The sequence below is a fragment of the Bufo gargarizans genome, chromosome 1, assembly GCF_014858855.1.
Source record: "Bufo gargarizans isolate SCDJY-AF-19 chromosome 1, ASM1485885v1, whole genome shotgun sequence".
Classification (NCBI taxonomy): domain Eukaryota; kingdom Metazoa; phylum Chordata; class Amphibia; order Anura; family Bufonidae; genus Bufo; species Bufo gargarizans.
This window is the reverse complement of record NC_058080.1, coordinates 340,912,262-340,934,730: the sequence shown is the minus strand read 5'-3', so window position 1 is coordinate 340,934,730 and position 22,469 is coordinate 340,912,262. Positions and strand designations below refer to the sequence as shown.

The following is a 22,469-nucleotide window of genomic DNA, read 5'->3' as shown; positions in this document are numbered from 1 at the left end:
CATGCGGACGTCTGAATGGAGCCTTACAGGGGGGTGATCAATGACAAGGGGGTGATCACGCATATAGACTTCCTGATCACTTCCCTGTCATTGATCACCCCCCCTGTAAGGCTCCATTCAGACGTCCGTATGCGTTTTGCGGATCCGATCCATGTATCCGTGGATCCGTAAAAAATCATGCGGACGTCTGAATAGAGCCTTACAGGGGGGTGATCACCCATATAGACTCCCTGATCACCCCCCTGTCATTGATCACCCCCCTGTAAGGCTCCATTCAGACGTCCGTATGTGTTTGGCGGATCCGGACCATGTATCCGTGGATCCGTAAAAAATCATACGGACGTCTGAATGGAGCCTTACAGGGGGGTGATCACCCATATAGACTCCCTGATCACCCCCCTGTCATTGATCACCCCCCCTGTAAGGCTCCATTCAGACGTCCGTATGCATTTTGCGGATCCGATCCATGTATCCGTGGATCCGTAAAAAATCATACGGACGTCTGAATGGAGCCTTACAGGGGGGTGATCAATGACAGGGGGGTGATCACCCCATATAGACTCCCTGATCACCCCCCTGTCATTGATCACCCCCTGTAAGGCTCCATTCAGACGTCCATATGCGTTTTGCGGATCCGATCCATGTATCGGTGGATCCGTAAAAATTCATACGGACGTCTGAATGGAGCCTTACAGGGGGTGATCAATGACAGGGGGGTGATCAATGACAGGGGGGTGATCACCCCATATAGACTCCCTGATCACCCCCCTGTCATTGATCACCCCCTGTAAGGCTCCATTCAGACGTCCATATGCGTTTTGCGGATCCGATCCATGTATCGGTGGATCCGTAAAAATTCATACGGACGTCTGAATGGAGCCTTACAGGGGGTGATCAATGACAGGGGGGTGATCAATGACAGGGGGGTGATCACCCCATATAGACTCCCTGATCACCCCCCTGTCATTGATCTCCCCCTGTAAGGCTCCATTCAGACATTTTTTTGGGCCCAAGTTAGTGGAAATTTTTTGTTTGTTTTTGTTTTTGTTTTTTCTTACTAAGTCTCATATTCCACTAACTTGTGTCAAAAAATAAAATCTCACATGAACTCACCATACCCCTCATGGAATCCAAATGCGTAACATTTTTTAGACATTTATATTCCAGACTTCTTCTCACGCTTTAGGGCCCTAAAATGCCAGGGCAGTATAAATACCCCACATGTGACCCCATTTCGGAAAGAAGACACCCCAAGGTATTCCGTGAGGGGCATATTGAGTCCATGAAAGATTTAAATTTTTGTCCCAAGTTAGCGGAAAGGGAGACTTTGTGAGAAAATACAAAAAAAAATCAATTTCCGCTAACTTGTGCCCAAAAAAATAAAAATTCTAGGAACTCGCCATGCCCCTCACGGAATACCTTGGGGTGTCTTCTTTCCAAAATGGGGTCACATGTGGGGTATTGTTACTGCCCTGGCATGTTAGGGGCCCGAAAACGTGAGAAGAAGTCTGGGATCCAAATGTCTATAAATGCCCTCCTAAAAGGAATTTGGGCCCCTTTGCCCACCTAGGCTGTAAAAAAGTGTGACACATCTGGTATCGCCGTACTCAGGAGAAGTTGGGGAATGTGTTTTGGCGTGTCATTTTACATATACCCATGCTGGGTGAGATAAATATCTTGGTCAAATGCCAACTTTGTATAAAAAAAATGGGAAAAGTTGTCTTTTGCCAAGATATTTCTCTCACCCAGCATGGGTATATGTAAAATGACACCCCAAAACACATCCCCCAACTTCTCCTGAGTACGGCAATACCAGATGTGTGACACTTTTTTGCAGCCTAGGTGGGCAAAGGGACACATATTCCAAAGTGCACCTTTCGGATTTCGCAGGCCATTTTTTACACATTTTGATTGCAAACTACTTCTCACACATTTGGGCCCCTAAATTGCCAGGGCAGTATAACTACGCCACAAGTGACCCCATTTTGGAAAGAAGACACCCCAAGGTATTCTGTGAGGGGCATGGCGAGTTCCTAGAATTTTTTATTTTTTGTCGCAAGTTAGTGGAATATGAGACTTTGTAAGGAAAAAAAAATAAAAAATAAATCATTTTCCGCTAACTTGTGACAAAAAATAAAAAATTCTAGGAACTCGCCATGCCCCTCACGCAATACCTTGGAGTGTCTTCTTTCCAAAATGGGGTCACTTGTGGCGTAGTTATACTGCCCTGGCAATTTAGGGGCCCAAATGTGTGAGAAATACTTTGCAATCAAAATGTGTAAAAAATGGCCTGCGAAATCCGAAAGGTGCTCTTTGGAATGTGTGCCCCTTTGCCCACCTAGGCTGCAAAAAAGTGTGACACATCTGGTATCGCCGTACTCAGGAGAAGTTGGGGAATGTGTTTTGGGGTGTCATTTTACATATACCCATGCTGGGTGAGATAAATATCTTGGTCAAATGCCAACTTTGTATAAAAAAATGGGAAAAGTTGTCTTTTTTATATTTCTCTCACCCAGCATGGGTATATGTAAAATGACACCCCAAAACACATTCATCAACTTCTCCTGAGTAGGACGATACCAGATGTGTGACACTTTTTTGCAGCCAAGGTGGGCAAAGGGGCACACATTCCAAAGTGCACCTTTCGGATTTCGCAGGCCATTTTTTACACATTTTGATTGTAAAGTACTTCTCACACATATGGGCCCCTAAATTGCCAGGGCAGTATAACTACGCCACAAGTGACCCCATTTTGGAAAGAAGACACCCCAAGGTATTCCGTGAGGGGCATGGTGAGTTCCTAGAATTTTTTATTTTTTGTCGCAAGTTAGTGGAATATGAGACTTTGTAAGAAAAAAAAAAAAAACATCATTTTCCGCTAACTTGTGACAAAAAATAAAAAGTTCTATGAAGTCACTATGCCCATCAGCGAATACCTTAGGGTGTCTACTTTTCGACATGGGGTAATTTGTGGGGTTTTTCTACTGTCTGGGCATTGTAGAACTTCAGGAAACATGACAGGTGCTCAGAAAGTCAGAGCGGCTTCAAAAAGCGGAAATTTACATTTTTGTACCATAGTTTGTAAACGCTATAACTTTTACCCAAACCATTTTTTTTTGCCTAAACATTTTTCTTTGTTATCAAAGACATGTAGAACAATAAATTTATATATGGATGTCGTTTTTTTTTTGCAAAATTTTACAGCTGAAAGTGAAAAATGTCATTTTTTTGCAAAAAAATCGTTAAATTTCGATTAATAACAAAAAAAGTAAAAATGTCAGCAGCAATAAAATACCACCAAATGAAAGCTCTATTAGTGAGAAGAAAAGGAGCTAAAATTCATTTGGGTGGTAAGTTGCATGACCGAGCAATAAACGGTGAAAGTAGTGTAGTGCAGAAGTGTAAAAAGTGGCCTGGTCATTAAGGGGGTTTTAGCTAGCGGGGTTAAAGTGGTTAAACCTGCCTCCCTTAATCTTCTTTTTACAGATATAAAATCTCTTCTACGGGCATTAGTATTTGCCGAGTAATCCGGAAAAAATCTTTTCTTTTCACCCTGTATTCAGAATTTCTAGCATCAGCTATGATAGTGTCACAATCCTTGGCTAATAGGCATTTCACCAGTATCGATCAAGGATAATCCCCTGGAACCCTGTTTTTTGTAGGGACCCTATGTGCTCTTTCAATGGCGAACAGGGGGGAGAGAGTACCCTCTTTACAATTCTTCCTGATCCATTTTTCCATAAATTCAGTACAGTTATCCCCCTCTGCACGCTCTGGGATCCCTACACATCTTATGTTGGATCTTCTTGATCTATCTTCTTGACTTATTAATTTTTGTTCCATGCTTGTATTCATTTCCTTTAGAAAAACCACCTCATTCTCTAAGTTCTGTACTGAGTGTTCCAGAGCAGGGACCCTTTTCTCCATCTCATGTAAACGCTGCCTAATTTTCTCCATCCCATCCCGTATTATACTGACATCCGTTTGCACCGCCCCGATCTGCGTCACTATGTTCCCCATTACATTCTCCATCCTTGAGACAGTGCAAAATATGTCCTTCACCATTCCTGCGTCTATCTCTGTAGATGACACCGGGGATCCTCGTACTCCAGCCCCACCCATAGACCTGTTCTCATGCGTCAAACCCTGAGGCTCTACATCCATACTTTTTTCTTTCTGAGAGGGGCTGGAACCTGGTGAGTTTAGAACCAAAAATTTGTTCAATCCTTGTTGTTTAAACCCGCTCTCTAACCCTGTTACCGATCTCCTACCACCACCGCCAGTAGGCCCACGCTGTTCCTCCCTGGCATCTCTGCTCCTCTTCTCCCCCTCCCTCCCTTTCCTTCCGTATTACCAGAATATAATTATCATAAAAAACATCAGATCTATAAAAATATAATGGCACTAAGTTTTACAATCTAGTGAACTATTACCAAAAATCAAACAGTTCAACTTAGCCGTACGTTTCAGCTTAATCAGAGAGAAGAGGAGAAGAAAAGTTTTGTTAACAACATGAAACGATTAATGTTATGAGAGCAGAGGGGAAGAAGGGGAAAAACAAAAACACAAAAAAAGGGAACACAAGTCCAGCAACCAGGTTATAAACGTTTTTCCTGTGATCCAGAGAGGTTAGATGTAGTTAATCAGAGAATAGTGTCCACTTTTTCAGAAAAAGGGGAATGGAGACGTCACAGATATTCGTCAAAACAAAATGTCCATTTATACTATTAAGTATGAAGGTGAAGCTGGATAAGTATCAGGATGAATAAATCCCTGTTTAATCCGGGAGAGTTTGGAGGTATTAGCAACTGTTAGAAAGATTAGAGGTTAGTCCTGGAGCAACTTCTTCAGAGGGTTAATAAGAGGGTTAATCAAAGTCCAGCTGGGAATAAAAAACAGCCACTATGCCCTGTAATAGACACCCGGCTGAGTATATTCACTCCCCCCCCCCCCCCCCTCGTCTCTCACTTATTACTTCCTTCTTCTTCCAACAATAGTGAAACACTAGGCCGCAACCTCCATCCTCCGCACTCCAGTCTCCAACCCATCTATGTTCGCTCCTACCCTCCTTCTCTATCCACACCGTCCTTCTTTCTTCACCCCTTTTTTAAATATCTCTGGCACTATTTGTACACAGTGAGGGGCAACCATACGAATTGAAAAAAGCAAGAGTAATAAACTCGCACCATAGGAAGAGGGGGGCAGACAGTCCAGCCGGTCATACAAAACACTGGAATCTCCGTCTTTCGCCCCCAATTCACATGCACAGTCCCAGCCACTCTAACTCCATTAACACAGCGCCTCCACTGATATAGATCCTCTCTGCACCTCCGCTTCATACCACCAGCTGCTTCGGTGACTCATCACCCAACTGCTTCACTGACTCACCACCCGAACAGCGGCATCTCCGTCAGGCAGCGGCGTCTCGATCAGGCAGCTCCCGGCGACAGCAGGCAGGCAGAGATCAGATCCCGGGCATCGGCATATCAGGCAGCATCCCACAGCAGGCTCAGTAAGCGGGCGATCCGTACGGCCAGCGTGCAGGGGAGGCGGGGGGCGGAGCCTAGCGTCACACGTCAGACGCTCCCATGCTCCCCAAAGGGTCCAGCCAGACCCCTGGATGTATTTCTAGAGTGTGTTAATATTGCATCTTATAGTTACTAGAAGTTTGGAGAAGGGTGGTTGATCTAAGGAATTATTTTAATTGCTTCAATTAGGAAGGAATTTATCCACTAAAATAAGGAAAATTGGCTTCTACATAGGGACGGGCTGCACCTCAATGGGGAAGGGGCAGCTGTGTTGGGGAGAAAGATGGCTAGAAGGTTGGAGGAGTGTTTAAACTAGGGACTGGGGGGGGGGGAGGGTAATTACATTATATGATGGGAAGATAGTTCAGATAGAGACCGGGGGCAAGGTAGTGGGACTGGAGGAGGAATGGAAGGAGGGACTAGAACAGTTCAGAAGGAAAGGTGTAGGGTAAAAAATATACATAAACCTCTCAAATGTATGTATACTAATGTCAGAAGCCTGACTAATAAAACTGGTGAACTGGAATTAGTAATGTATGAGGAGGACTATGACATAGTGGGAATAACGGAAACATGGCTGGATGATAGCTATAACTGTGCAGTTAATGTACAAGGTTACAGTCTGTTTAGAAAGGATCGTCAAAACTGGAGAGGGGGAGGAGTCTGCCTTTATGCAAAGTTTTGTCTAAAGCCCACACTCCGTGAAGATATAAGTGAGGGACATCAACATGTGGAGTCACTGTGGGTAGAGATACATGGAGCAAAAAACAATAATAAATTACTAATAGGAGTAAATATCATTGTGAGAGGTAAATACCATATGGGAATAAAAGGTTAAGGAACAAAAAGAAACAAATGTGGATAAATAGAACTGTAAAAAAAAGCAAGACTGTTGGCAAATAGGGACTAACCCGACTAGGGGATGGGACACCCGGTCAGGCCTTTACCCAACCCATTACCTGAAATAAGAGGCTGACAACAATTTTCCTTTTAATGCTGGGTGATGATCGGCCACAGCTTTCTTTATTTAACGATAACACCATAACTGTAATGGCGCAGTATGCCAGCCGCTGGCTCCCAGCGGGCAAGTCTGCCTTGTGCCACAACCAAATTCCATACTGAATCATATATATACCACCAGCTGTGACTTGTTCTCAAATCGTATATATCATCATATATTTTCTCTCATTATTTTTATTTTTTTTTAACACAAAAGAATACCTCACCTGAGGTAAACGGATCCAATCCGTCAAAACCATTGCGCTCATACCGGGGAGGGCGGGCAGGAAATCAAGCATATCCACCGTCAAGAGGAAGTGGCCAGCCAAAATCCCAGAATATATAGCCTCCCAGCACCGCCCCTTCCCCCCATGAATCATGGGAAGGCTCCTAAAGTTAACTCCTTACAGCACTTCCCTTCACTGCTCCATAAACCCTAAACAAGGCCATGACCCCCCTACAAACTCGGGGCAGAGGGATAAGGAAGGCCCCCAGTCTCTTATCGCCCTCCATAGGCCGTCGGGCGCTCACCAGACTGTTGGCAAATAGGGACTAACCCGACTAGGGGATGGGACACCCGGTCAGGCCTTTACCCAGCCCATTACCTGAAATAAGAGGCTGACAACAATTTTCCTTTCAATGCTGGGTGATGATCGGCCACAGCTTTCTTTATTTAACGATAACACCATATGCCACAACCAAATTCCATACTGAATCATATATATATACCGCCACGGAGGAGACTCGTGCCTACACGTGGCTCCGACCACCACCCAGCAAAAACATGGCCTGCTCGATCCCATTCTGGATGCCCGACAAGAATATATCCAGGCCAATATCATTAAGATGAACCCCATCCGGCCTTATCAACGCCCGATTGTCACCCTCTAGCTGCCTATGGCGAACAACCACTGACCCTTTTGACCGCACAAACCAGGAGATCTGCGCGTTTACAGTATGCCTGCCTTTTTCCAAAGCCTCACCATCCCGGGCACCGTGCCACACCACCCTGGGGACAATTTCTGACCAAACTAGAACCAACTCTCTAAAAAATGACGGAAAACGCTCCACATCCGAACGCATAAGCGTCAACAATTCCGCCACCCGTAAATGACATAGGTCGTTACCACCAGCATGGATCACCAAGATCACCGGACCCACCGAACGTATACCAATCCGAGATTGCGCCCGCCAGGCCGACCTTCAGCCCGCTGTGCAGCCCAAAATACGTAGGAGTGTCCAACAATCCATACTGCTGGACGCTCGGCACCTGAAAAGATAACAATGTTAGAAAAGGAACAACCGGACAACCACCACGACCTGCAGAAGGAAAAGAACCATTGACATACAACCAATCGAATACATACATTTGCATCATATCACGAATACCACAGCACCCTTTTATCCTATTTTTATTTTTTTTTTGGATTTACTCATAGCAGCAACTCCGGACGAACATACCGCGCAAAACAAGAAGAACGCCAGCGACCAATACGCATAATCTCAGACTCCGGCAAACCCGCTCTGGCTGCCTCGGTAGCTGCGCCAATGCGGAACGAATGAGTCCCAAATTCCTTCGGATCAACCCCCACCTCCGAAAGACACCGTCTAAAAACAGCCGTAAACTGAAACTTAGTCACCGGCGTCCCATCCTCATGCAAAAAGAAATTAGAACCCTTGCGTCGCCTGTCCATAAAGTCCCCTACCAAAACCACCGGGCAGGAAGAACCCTGGACAGGGAGGAGAGGGATCCACACCCCGCGACCATACGGATCCATCTTAGAACGTCGGACCCTAATACGCAGGGATCCATTGGCTAAAACCACATCCTCCACCAACAATCCCCCCGGTCTCCTAAGTGAAGGAGCAACTAATTCACCGACCCGCAACGGCGCGAAGAAAGCAACGCTGAAACTGGCAGAAAAAAGCGATCCCTCATAAGCAGATTTACAAACGCTAGCGCAACCCCCAATCAGCCTACCCAGCAAAGAAAAGGACAACGGGCGCCTCCCGCGCCACATATCCCTTACGCCAGCCCTGCATGGCCTGACGAATTGTGAAGTGTTTAGACACATCCGTCCAACCACACAACTTAAAAAAGAAAGCCACACCCAACAGCCGCCGAAGGGCAACAAAAGAAGACACACCTGAACTGTGCAAACGAAGCAACCATTCCACCGTGACCTCCAATCGGACATCGTCCCGCGAAGACACATCCCTAGACCCCACCATCGCCAACCACTCAGCCCAGGCCTTACCATGAGATTGCCACGTAGCCGGCGAGACCGAGGAGCTAATAAGCGACATCAGCTGTCCACCAGGCGCTACAGGAACGGAGGACACTCCTGACCACATTCGTCCGCCTCCGGATGAAGTTCCCGGAAGACCTGCCAATGAAATCGGGAGAGGGCATCAGCGACCTTATTATCTACCCCCGGCACATGACGGGCCCGAAAGTAAATGTTATGATCCAGGCACCGCAAAACCAGATGACGAACTAACGCCAACACTGGAAGAGAAAAGGAAGACAAACGATTAATCACCTGCACAACTCCCAGATTATCAGACCAAAAACACACGTGCCTATTAGCTAACCGCTCCCCCCAAATCTCCACAGCCACCACGATAGGGAACAATTCCAAAAGCGTCAAATTCTTGCAAAAGCCAGACTCCCTCCACGCCCCCGGCCACGGGGCAGCACACCATGCACAGCCCAATATGGTACCAAAGCCACAGGACCCAGCCGCATCAGACCACAATGCCAACTCCGAACTCACAATCTCCTTAGAAATATAACAAGTATGGCCATTATAACCAGATAAAAAGTAACGCCAAACGCCCAAGTCCGCCTTAAGGGACTTGGTCAACCGGATATGATGCCCCGGAGAGGAAACCCCCCTCGTGGCCAACGACAACTGGCGGGAAAAAACGCGGCCCATAGGCATCACCCGACACGCAAAACACAACAACCCCAAAAGAGACTGAAGCTGCTTAAGCGTCACCTTCCGAACACCCAGAAATCCGTCAATCAACTCCAACAACCTACCCAAATTGTCCCCCGGCAACCGAAAAACCATAGCAACCCTATCAATTTCGATACCCAAAAAGGACCCTCCCTCTTCTCCGCCGAAATAGGGACCCCAAATTGTCCCATAAGGGACAAAAACGACGCCAACAAGTACCTGCAACCCCCCCCCCCCCCCCAACACTAGGGGAAACAAACAGGAAATCATCTAGATAATGTATCACAGACGACATACCGGACTCAAATCTCACCACCCACTCCAAGAAGGAGCTAAACAGCTCAAAATAGTGACACTATATGGAGCACCCCATCGGCAAACAAGTGTCATAATAAAATTGCCCCTCCCAACAACCTCCCAACAAATGAAAACAATCAGGATGAACAGGAAGAAGCCGAAATGCCGACTCAATATCAGATTTCGCCAACAGGGCCCCTTCGCCTGCATCCCTAACTAAAGAAACCGCCCTGTTAAAGGAAACATACGAAACTGATGCCTCCTCCTGAAGAATCGCATCATTCACCGAGGAGCCCTTAGGATGAGACAAATGATGAATCAAACGAAACTTCCCCACTTCCTTCTTCGGAACTACCCCCCACGAGGACACCCTCAAATTAGGAAATGGAAGCGACGAGAACGGGCCCTCAATCCTCCCCAACTCAACCTCCTTGACCAATTTATCCGTCAACACCTCAGGATGATCCCGGGCTGACCTCAAGTTATCACTAAAAACAGGGGACCGGTTAAGAACAAATGGAATAAAAAAAAAAAAAAAAAAAAAAAACAGCACGAATCTGAGAAGCTGCCTGCTTATCGTGGTACCTGTCTAGCCACGGGGACATCGCGTCCACGCTCACCGGGGTCCTTACTCTCACCCTGGGCGGGCAACTTGGCAAGTCTGGCTGACTGGCCCGAACACCTATTTCCCGCATGGGAACCACCGCACACTGAGCATTCATGCCTGAACCTGCATAAACCCGCGTACTTGCAACTCCCCTCATTGAACGACCAGCACACTCCTGGGCGTCTAACGGCCACCGATGCATGGACCGGGGCAGTGCCCGCACTGGTGGCCCCACTCTGAAAGGGATGCTGTCTCTGTGACAACATGAGCCGCAGCCACACATCCGTAGCCTTAACTCCCCAACCCACGCCAGGCTGCAGAGCAAGGCGCCTCCTAAACTCCTCATCATACCGCCACCAGGCGCTGCCCCCATGGGACCTATAAGCACTATATATCGTATCAACGTAAACAAAAAGCTCCGCACACCGCTCCGGATGCCGCCGCCCTATGATACACCCCAAAACCGAAAACGCCTGGAGCCAGTTCCCAATAGTTTTCGCAACCTTCGGCCTACACTCGTACGGCTTATCCAAAGCTCTGCACTCCCTGTCCACAGTATGCTGATCCACAGTAACAAGCGACCATACGTCCACATACTGATTAGCCCAAATCGCTTCCTTAACCGCCTCCTCAACATGCAAACCCAACGGGCTAACCCCGCAGAAAAAGGACTCCTTGTGAATCCCCGCAGCCACAGCGGAAGGGGCCGGGCGAGCGACTGGGGCTGGAGCATCCTGCAATTTGTCTAACAAAGCCCGCATCAGCGATTCCATCCCAGCCACAGACCCACTCTCCCCCCAGGCCCCCGCAAATTGAAACTCACCAACCGGAGCACTAGAAACAGCCGGAGAAGGCATCTCCACCGGAACCGCTTGACTCTGGACCACCAGATGCACCAGGCTCGAAACCCTGGACGTACAGCCTGGAACTGGCCTCACTCTTCTAGACCGCGAAACCCTACCAGACTCCTCAGATGCGCCCGATGACAGCTCCGAAGATGAGGGGGAACGCCACCTGGAGGATCTGGAGTGTCTACGATTCCCCCGAGCCCTGGAATGGCGACGGGACGGACGCCTGCGGTAAGAACGCTCACCCCTGCCATCTTCTAATGAAGAGGAGGGAGAGACAGAAAACTCCCTGCGTCTCCTCTGCCTGGGGGCCGCATCCACTGGTAGCACTTGGGAGGGGGGGGGGGGGCGGTGGGGCGGACATAATCCCAGGGGCTGTAAGCGTAACACCCTGCGACCCCCTGCCTGGATCCGCAGATAGAGGTACCACCGCAAGTGTGGAGAACTCGTGCCCTTCGGCAACCGGGGGGGGGGGCAACAATGCAGCTGAGGGGGGTGTAGGGGGGGAATCATCCCCATGCGTGCTCTCCCGGGCTCCCATACTAATCTCTGTACACAGCGCGCCGCCGGCCGAAAACACACTTCCGGTAGGCAGAGGAAGGGGAGGAGCTACAGCCCTGCGCCGAGTCCGCCCACCAACCACCCGCCCGCCGGAGCGGCCCGACCCGTCGCGGCGCCTGGAGGGACCAGGTAAGCGCTCCTCAGACCTGGGAGAGCCCCGGGGACCGCCGCAACGGGAAACAGTGTGAGCAGAGGGGCTGTGCCCAAGCCGCGCCGGGGGGCGGGAACGCCAAGCGGACCACCGATCCCCCACACGACAGGCAGGAACCGCCAGCTCAGATTCAGCAGCAGGCAGAGGGGCCAGAGTAGGGGAAGGCAAAGGGGAATGCAGGCTCCCAAGGAACTCCCGCAGCCAACCCTCTCCTTCCTCCTGAAAACGCGCCAGGAGGGAGTCCCTCAGGGCCAATCTCGTGCGGACATGACAGCGGCAAGGTACCTCAAACCAAGCACATCCACCATCAAGAGGAAGTGGCCAGCCAAAATCCCAGAATATATAGCCTCCCAGCACCACCCCTTCCCCCCATGAATCATGGGAAGGCTCCTAAAGTTAACTCCTTACAGCACTTCCCTTCACTGCTCCATAAACCCTAAACAAGGCCATGACCCCCCCTACAAACTCGGGCCAGAGGGATAAGGAAGGCCCCCAGTCTCTTATCGCCCTCCATAGGCCGTCGGGCGCTCACTATAAATGACAAAAAGAAAGCATTTAAATCACTAAAACAGGATGGTGGCACTGAAGCACTGAAAAACTATAAGGAAAAAAATAGAACATGTAAAAAACGAATAAAAGTGGCCAAACTAGAGACTGAGAGATTAATTGCCAAAGAGAGCAAAACTAACCCTAAAATGTTCTTCAATTATATAAATGTTATAAAGTATAAATCTGAAGGTGTCGGCCCGTTAAAGAGTAATGAGGGGGGAGTCGCAGAGAGCGATGAGGAGAAAGCAAAGCTATTAAATATTTTTTTCTCCACTGTTTTCACTGAGGAAAATAAACTGTCAGATGAAATGCTGAATGTAAAAATAAATTCCCCATTAAAAGTGTCGTGTCTGACAGGATGAAGTACAACAGTGACTTGAAAAGAATAAAATAGACAAGTCGCCAGGACCGGATGGCATACACCACCGTATCCTAAGGGAATTAGGTAATGTCATAGCCAGACCCTTATTTCTGATATTTGCGGACTCTATACTGACAGGGAATGTTCCACAGGATTGGCGCATAGCAAATGTGGTGCCAATAATCAAAAAGGGTCCAAAAACAAAGCCTGGAAACTATAGGCCGTTAAGTTTAGCATCTGTCTGTGGGTAAACTGAAGGTTTTCTAAGAGATGCTATCTTAGAGCATCTCAATGGAAATAAGCAAATAACATCATATCAGCATGGCTTCATGAGGGATCGGTCATGCCAAACTAATTTAATCAGTTTCTATAAGGAGGTAAGTTATAGACTTGACAGCGGCGAATCAATGGATGTCGTGTATCTTGACTTCTCCAAAGCTTTTGACACTGTACCACATAAAAGGTTAGTATATAAAATGAGAATGCTCAGACTGGGAGAAAATGTCTGTATGTGGGTAAGTAACTGATTTGAGTGATAGAAAACAGAGGGTGGTTATTAACGGTACACACTCAGATTGGGTCACTGTCACTAGTGGGGTACCTCAGGGGTCAGTATTGGGCCCTATTCTCTTCAATATATTTATTAATGATCTTGTAGAAGGCTTGCATAGTAAAATATACATTTTTGCAGATGACACTAAACTGTGTAAAGTAATTAACACTGAAGTATACTACTACAGAGGGATCTGGATAGATTGGAGACTTGGGCAGAGAAGTGGCAGATTAGGTTTTAGGGTACTTTCACACTAGTAGCAGGATGGATCCGACAGGCTGTTCACTCTGTCGGATCTGTCCTGCCGCCGGACCACCGCTCCATCCTCATTGACCATAATGAGGATGGTGGCAGACCTCCAGCGCATCATAGCAGTTCACGGTGAGAGGCCGCCAGACTAAAAAGTCAAACATGCAGTACTTTTAGTCCGGCGGCCTTTCGCCTTGAACTGCTGCGCTGCGCCAGAGCTCCGCCCCGTCCCCATTATAGTCAAACATAGAAGAGGATTCTTTACGGTAAGACCGGTGAGACTATGGAACTCTCTGCCTGAGGAGGTGGTGATTGTGAGTACAATAAAGGAATTCAAGCGGGACCTGGATGTATTACTGGAGTGTAATAATATTACACTCTATAGCTACTAGAGAGGTGTCGTTGATCCAGGGAGTTATTCTGATTGCCTGATTGGAGTCGAGAAGGAATTTTTTATTCCCCTAAAGTGGGGAAAATTGGCTTTTAACTCACAGTTTTTTTTTTTACCTTCCTCTGGATCAACTTGCAGGATGACAGGCCGAACTGGATGGACAAATGTATTTTTCGGCCTTATGTACTATGTTACATCACAAGTTTTTTTTTTGCCTTCTTCTGGATCAACTTTCAGGTTAAGGGCTCAAGCGGTCTGCAAAACACAGATACCGGTCGTGTACATTCAGGCGGCCCCTAATAGAACAGTCCTATCCCTGTCTGTAATGCGGACAATAATAGGACATGTTCTTTTTTATGCGGAACGGGCATGCGGACATGGAATGCACACGGAGTAATTTTTATTTTTTTTGTGTGGCCCCATTGTAGTGAATCTGGATCCCCCAAAAAATGGAACGGGTATGGAAAAAAATATATATTCATATGTATGAGCCCTAACAGGCTAAACTGGATGGATATATGACCTATCCTCAGGATAGGTTATGAATATAAAATTAGTGGAGGCCCCACCGATCAGCTGTTTGAAGGGAATGCAGCGCCTAGAAGCAATCGTAATTGTTGTAGTTTTTTTGGCCAGGTGCAAGGATTGCTATATGCCTCATTTTTATCGCATGCCTTGTCATAAGGCCCCATGCACACGGCCGTTGTTCACGGCCGTGTGCGGGCCGTGGAACCGCGGCCTGGATCCCTTCCTGTGAGCTGGAGCGCACGGCGTCACTGGTTGCTATGACGCCGTGCGCTCCCTGCTGCCGGCACAGTACAGTAATACACTGGTACGATCTATACCAGTGTATTACTGTACTGTGCCGGCAGCAGGGGGGCGCACGGCGTCATAGCAACCAGTGACGCCGTGCGCTCCAGCTCACAGGAAGGGATCCAGGCCGCGGTTCCACGGCCCGCACACGGCCGTGAACAACGGCCGTGTGCATGGGGCCTAAGTTAGCTGAATCCTATGGCAGCGCAAGTGAGAAACTAATACTGGCGCAAAAAGCCAATTAGTTAGTAAATGTACCTCACAAACTTGCATTTGTTAATGCACTCTAATGCCTCCTGCACATGACCGTATGGTCTTTTCAGTATTTTGCGGTCCGTTTCTCATGGATCCGTTTTTCAATTTTTGTTTCCAATACTTTCCACTTCCATTCCGTTTTGCCGTTCCGTTTGGTTTCCGTTTGTGATCCGCTTTTTGCGGATCGCAAACGGAAGCATACAATAATGTTTAATATTGCCCGCAAATAATGATCCGTGGCTCCATTCAAGTCAATAGTTCCGCAAAAAAAAAAACTGAATGCATATGGAATGCATCTGTATGTTTTCTGTATCCAGTCCGTTTTTGCAGAACCATCTATTGAAAATTTTACGCCCAGCCCAATTTTTTGGTGTACTGTTTAAACATTATTGTATGCTTCCAATTCCATTTGCAATCCTCAAAAAAACGGATCACAAATGGAAACCAAATGGAAAAATGGAACAGCAAAACAGAAGCGGAATGGAAACATTACTGAAACAAAAAATGGAAAAACGGATCCGTGAAAAACTGACCGCAAAATACAGAAAAAGTTATACGATCATGTGCAAGAGGCCTAGGGGTGCTGGCACACAGTGCATTTCTGACATGCATTCAGGATGCAATTTTTTATTGTAGCTAGTTAAAATAGATAAAATAATTTCTACATGATAAATGCAAATTGCTGAGGTGAGACAACCCCTTTAAGCCACTTTCACATTGAATTTTGCATCAGTATTTGTAAGCCAAAGGCCTCATGCACACAGCCGTTGTGCGACCGTTCCGTGCATTGGAGACCACAATTCCGGTCCCCAATGCATGGGCAACATCCTTGCAGAGGGCCGGACCATTCAACTTGAATGGTTCCGTGGTCTGTCCACACTGCAAAAAAAATGACATGTCATATTTATTTGCGGTGCGGAACAACGGAAAAAAACACCACGGAAGCACTCTGTAGTGCTTCTGGTGTTCCGTTCCCTGACTCCGTTCTGCATCTCCCGAATTGCAGACCAATTCAAGGGAATGGGTCCGCATCCGTGATGCATGGTGCACACGACCGGGGGCTATGGATCGCCGATGAGGCCAAAACCAGGAATGAAAACGAAAACTGCAAATAAAAATATAATGGAAGGATATGTACCTGTTCTGGAACCACTCCTGGTTTTGGCTTACAAATACTAATGATACATAAGTATAAGTGGCCTTTTTGAAAATGCTGTTCTACATAGGGCGACTAATGGTAATTTTCACTCTTCCCACCCAGGATGAATTTCACCCTTTTATTGAAGCCCTACTCCCTCATGTACGAGCTTTTGCCTACACCTGGTTCAACCTTCAGGCACGAAAAAGAAAATATTTCAAGAAACATGAGAAAAAAATGACTAAAGAGGAAGAGCGAGGTGTAAAGGATGAACTGTTGAATGAGAAAGCAGAGGTTAAGCAGAAATGGGCATCACGTCTTTTAGCAAAGCTTCGCAAAGATATCAGGCCAGAGTTTCGGGAGGACTTTGTGCTATCTATTACTGGAAAGAAGGCAGCCAGTTGTGTCCTCTCAAACCCGGACCAGAAGGGCAAGATGAGGAGAATAGACTGCCTACGACAGGCAGATAAGGTGTGGAGGTTGGATCTTGTTATGGTAATCCTTTTCAAAGGCATTCCATTGGAGAGCACGGATGGAGAGAGACTTGTGAAAGCAGTTCACTGCTCAAACCCCCAGTTGTGTGTGCAGCCACACCACATTAGTGTCTCTGTAAAAGAACTAGACCTGTATTTGGCTTACTTCATTCGAGAGAGAGGTGAGACAATATTAGTTATTCAGCATTTCAAACATGTTTCTATAAGGCCAGTTGCACACAATGCAGATTCCGTGTGTTTTTTCTGCATGGATTTTTGTGCAGAAAAACTGCAGCATAGTACTGTACCAGCAATCTGTTTGAGATCACACAAACGTCATATACACGTTGCTAATTTTTTCTGTGTGGAAATTGACCTGCCATGTAGATTTTTAAATACGCAGCATGTCAAATATGTTTCACCGTTTTCCAATGAAGGGTCAGATCTACGGAAAATCTGCATCTAATCCATGATGCACCAAATGCACCAAAATCCGTGATTAATAGTTGCGGATATGCTGCAGAAATGCACATAAATTCTGTACGGAAATTTGCACGGATCTTACGTGTACAGGCGGCCAAATGCCATTTCTATCTCCTGACAACCTCTACATAAGCATTAAACCATTCTGAACTTGTTTTGTTGAGGTATAATTGGTATTGTGTACTGTACCTTTTGCAAGACATATAGGGAAGATAAGTATCTGAACGGCAGGGGTCCAATCACTGGGGCCCCGCTAATCACTAGAACAAGGGTCTATGTTCCCCTATTTGATTAGTGGCATACATGTTTACCACTTCATTCAACTCTATGGCGCTCTACTTTGCAATGTGATGTTTCATACAATCCATAGAAGCTTGTGTATGGAGAGGATGGGTCCAAGTTATAGCAATGCAAAGTTTAGTGTTCAGTTGACAAACATCCTATAACAAAAATCACAGACAACCCCTTTAAGATCTAGTTCTTATATTGATTTATTTTCATTCTTTGAAATGACTTAACATATTGAACCCCCTAAAAAACCACAGTCATGAGGCTGAAATATTTGGGTCATTTACAAAAATGCCAGTCTTTGTTTTTCCCTTGCGCTGGCTGAGAAAAAGCCTATTTTATTATGAGGTTTCATGAAAAATTAGGCGCACTGCCGGCAGTCCATATGCCCGGAGTAAAAAGTACTACAGCCCCTGACTACAGTAGTTTTTACTACTCTTTTATGCCTGTTTCCAGACACATTTGCTAGGAGAGATTTATCAAAACTAGTGTAAAGGAAAACTAGCTTAGTTTCCCATAGCAACAAATCAGACTCCACCTTTAATTTTTCAGAGCTCCTTTGGAAAATGAAAGGTAAAATCTGATTGGTTGCTATGGGCAACTAAGCCAGTTTTCCTTTACACTAGTTTTGATAATTCTCCCCCAGTAAATGTGTCAGAGCCAAAGTTCCCAGCCACATCCCCATCACTCCCTTGCCACTCCCAACTGGCACAAACACGCCTGTGTGAAAAAATATTGCAATAAATAAATGTGTATAGTGGGCACTCAATATCTGGCACTACACACTGGGTACAACATATTTAATCAAATAAAATAAGTACTATCAATCAATTACATACATTTAAAAACATTATATATGACAGTATACCTCAATATTTCTAAAAATAAATTACTATAATGTTCAAATAAAGTTCCTGGAGTTTTGAAAAAAATGATATTCACATAGATTTCATAAAAATCCCTTTAAAATCTTCCACGTTTAAAATAGTGCAATTGATAAAGTATAGTTGATAAAGTGCGATATAAGCAGTGCACTTGTTCAATGTTCATCAACCTTTGAATGTCTGATTGGATTAGTAGGTCTCGCTTGTATAGTGGATTATATTGGGTATTATTTAGGGGTTGGTTGCATGCAGTATAATATTATTAACTTACTGCTTAATGCTCTGCTTGTTTCTACATCTGACTGTAGTGGCGTCCCACTACTGGTCAGTTCACTCACCCCTCTTCTTATACACCGTAAGGTATTTGCGCTTCCACTCGGGAATGTTGTTGCGTTTCAGGTTTCCTGTCGGTCTCTGTTTAGCGTCCCATGTGTAGATGGCGTGTCACGTGATCGGAGCGTCAGAGCGTCAAGGCGTTCCACGTAACCTGAGTTTGGTGTAATTGAATTAGTTCAAGTTCCGGAGGCGGTACCAACCTCCGTTTATACACTTTTCTAGCAATATTCCTGTTGGTTTTTCGCAACAGTTTGTTGCTGATTGCAATGCTGTAAGACGTCTTGTCAGTATAAGGATCTCATCCACTCCCGCTAACTCAGGTTACGTGGAACGCCTTGACGCTCTGACGCTCCGATCACTTATTTTTAGTAATATTGAGGTATACTGTCATATATAATTGGGAATAATGTTTTTAAATGGATGTAATTGATTGATAGTACTTATTTTATTTGATTAAATATGTTGTACCCAGTGTGTAGTGCCAGATATTGAGTGCCCACTATGCACATTTATTTATTGCCATTTATCATTATGGTTAGGGTGAACCACAACTTAGTGAGAGCACCTGTCTGTGATAACAGGAGGGGTGAGCCACTATATACATTAATTGAAAAAATATTGCTTCACAGCCATTCAAAAAAGTATTGTGATTATTTTGATGCCAAAAGTTGGCATAAAAATATTCGTAAATATTAAGTACCAGGAGGCCTAACATGTATGTAAGAGGTTTTGTGCTAAATCCAAATGTGCCTAACTTTAAATTTGCCAAGATTATGCCTATTAGGCAAATCACAGATATCTTCCCATGTGCGTTCCTCCAATTTGCGGACTACACATGCCACCGCTATCATAGAAAATGTCTATTCTTGTCTGCAATTGCGGACAAGAATAGGACATGTTCTATTTTTTTTGCGGGGCCGGGGCACTGAGGTAGGCTGCAGACAGCACATGGTGTGCTGTCCGCATCTTTTGCGGCCCTGTATGAATGAATGGGTCCGCACCCGTTCCGCAAAATTGCAGAGCGGATGCGGACTCATTAATATAGTCGTGTGAATGTAGCCTTATATTGAAAAAACTTTCACTTTCTGTTTTAAGCTTTCCGCCTGGTATTAATAATTTTTTTACATAGTTAGCACGGTTGCATGGAACAGTTTTTCACCGTATTATTTGTATGGCCGATTTATATATTTGTATAGGTTAATCACATCCCCCCTTAGATGTCTCTTCTCAAGACTAAATAAATTCAATTATTTTAATCTTTCTTCATAACTAAGACCCTCCATGCCCATTATTATTTTAGTCACTCTCATCTGTATTTTTTCCAGCTGTGATGCGTCCTTTCTTTGGACTGGTGCCCAGTAGTGTTGAGCAAGCATGCTGTTCGGCTAGAGTATCGCTATGTTCGGCACATTGCAGTGCTCAGCCGAATACTGCTGGTGCTCGAGTACAATTTAATACAATGAAAGTCAATGGGAGACCTAAGCATCAAATCAGGCACCCCCTGCTCTGAAGAATAGAGGGTGTCTGGTTCCCAAAAAAATAATTGAAATTGATGGAAACCCCATCAAAATGGTTTGGAAACAGCATTAAGAGGATGAATGGATGCATCTTGGAATACTATTATCTATGACATACAATAGACAACCACACAAAGGTTATATGCCAAAAGCCAGGTATGTGGAAACCAACAATCTATCCATGAGACAGATAACAGTCAGCATACCTTACAATGGCAGCCTTGTGCACTATGAGACATTCCAAACCAGCTCTCATCTGACTGAGAGTAAGCCTCATGGAAAATGTGTGATCTACACTACTCATGAACAGCGCCATCTATTGGTTTCATAGTCTTATGACAAGACAATTAGACCATGAGTCTTTTTTTTTTAACTTTTAAGTTTTATTGATTTTTCAACATAAGAAAATCTGTAATATGTCACTTGTATAAGCCAATATCAATGTTAACATATGCAAAGCACATCCTTGACATACATAATGTATTGTTACATAGTTAATCTAACATAAGAATATCAGATAGTAAATATGTCACTTGCAGAATCCAACATCAATCGCTAGCATATGTAAAGTACATCTGTGACATATACACTACGTGCAGAATTATTAGGCAAATGAGTATTTTGACCACATAATCCTCTTTATGCATGTTGTCTTACTCCAAGCTGTATAGGCTCGAAAGCCTACTACCAATTAAGCATATTAGGTGATGTGCATCTCTGTAATGAGAAGGGGTGTGGTCTAATGATATCAACACCCTATATCAGGTGTGCATAATTATTAGGCAACTTCCTTTCCTTTGGCAAAATGGGTCAAAAGAAGGACTTGACAGGCTCAGAAAAGTCAAAAATAGTGAGATATCTTGCAGAGGGATGCAGCACTCTTAAAATTGCAAAGCTTCTGAAGTGTGACCATCGAACAATCAAGCGTTTCATTCAAAATAGTCAACGGGGCTCAAGAAGCGTGTGGAAAAACCAAGGTGCAAAATAACTTCACATGAACTGAGAAAAGTCAAGCGTGCAGCTGCCAAGATGACACTTGCCACCAGTTTGGCCATATTTCAGAGCTGCAACATCACTGGAGTGCCCAAAAGCACAAGGTGTGCAATACTCAGAGACATGGCCAAGGTAAGAAAGGCTGAAAGACGACCACCACTGAACAAGACACACAAGCTGAAACGTCAAGACTGGGCCAAGAAATATCTCAAGACTGATTTTTCTAAGGTTTTATGGACTGATGAAATGAGAGTGAGTCTTGATGGGCCAGATGGCTGGATTGGTAAAGGGCAGAGAGCTCCAGTCCGACTCAGACGCCAGCAAGGTGGAGGTGGAGTACTGGTTTGGGCTGGTATCATCAAAGATGAGCTTGTGGGGCCTTTTTGGGTTGAGGATGGAGTCAAGCTCAACTCCCAGTCCTACTGACAGTTTCTGGAAGACACCTTCTTCAAGCAGTGGTACAGGAAGAAGTCTGCAAGGTAAGAAAAACATGATTTTCATGCAGGACAATGCTCCATCACACGCGTCCAAGTACTCCACAACGTGGCTGGCAAGAAAGGGTATAAAAGAAGAAAATCTAATGACATGGCCTCCTTGTTCACCTGATCTGAACCCCATTGAGAACCTGTGGTCCATCATCAAATGTGAGATTTACAAGGAGGGAAAACAGTACACCTCTCTGAACAGTGTCTGGGAGGCTGTGGTTGCTGCTGCACGCAATGTTGATGTTGAACAGATCAAAACACTGTCAGAATCCATGGATGGCAGGCTTTTGAGTGTCCTTGCAAAGAAAGGTGTCTATATTGGTCACTGATTTGTTTTTGTTTTGTTTTTGAATGTCAGAAATGTATATTTGTGAATGTTGAGATGTTATATTGGTTTCACTGGTAAAAATAAATAATTGAAATGGGTATATATTTGTTTTTTGTTAAGTTGCCTAATAATTATGCACAGTAATAGTCACCTGCACACACAGATATCCCCCTAAAATAGCTAAAACTAAAACAAACTAAAAACTACTTCCAAAAATATTCAGCTTTGATATAAATGAGTTTTTTGGGTTCATTGAGAACATGGTTGTTGTTCAATAATAAAATTAATCCTCAAAAATACAACTTGCCTAATAATTCTGCACTCCCTGTACATCATATTGTAACATAGTCAATTAAAAAAACATACCCTAAGACATTAAAGTCCAGAACTTGTGATCTTTCTAAGGTATATAGTTTAAT

General features: G+C 45.2%; 1 protein-coding gene across 8 annotated transcripts in view; it reads left to right on the top strand.

Annotated features, from left to right (window-relative positions):
• The window catches only part of NFIC (nuclear factor I C), an 834,580-nt gene that overhangs the window by 113,995 nt on the left and 698,116 nt on the right, over positions 1–22,469 (top strand). For all 8 annotated transcript variants that reach the window (XM_044306615.1, XM_044306604.1, XM_044306589.1 and 5 more), the window contains one exon: positions 16,387–16,918. In XM_044306615.1, coding sequence (XP_044162550.1) covers positions 16,387–16,918 — 532 coding nt within the window. The remainder of the gene's footprint in view (positions 1–16,386; positions 16,919–22,469) is intronic.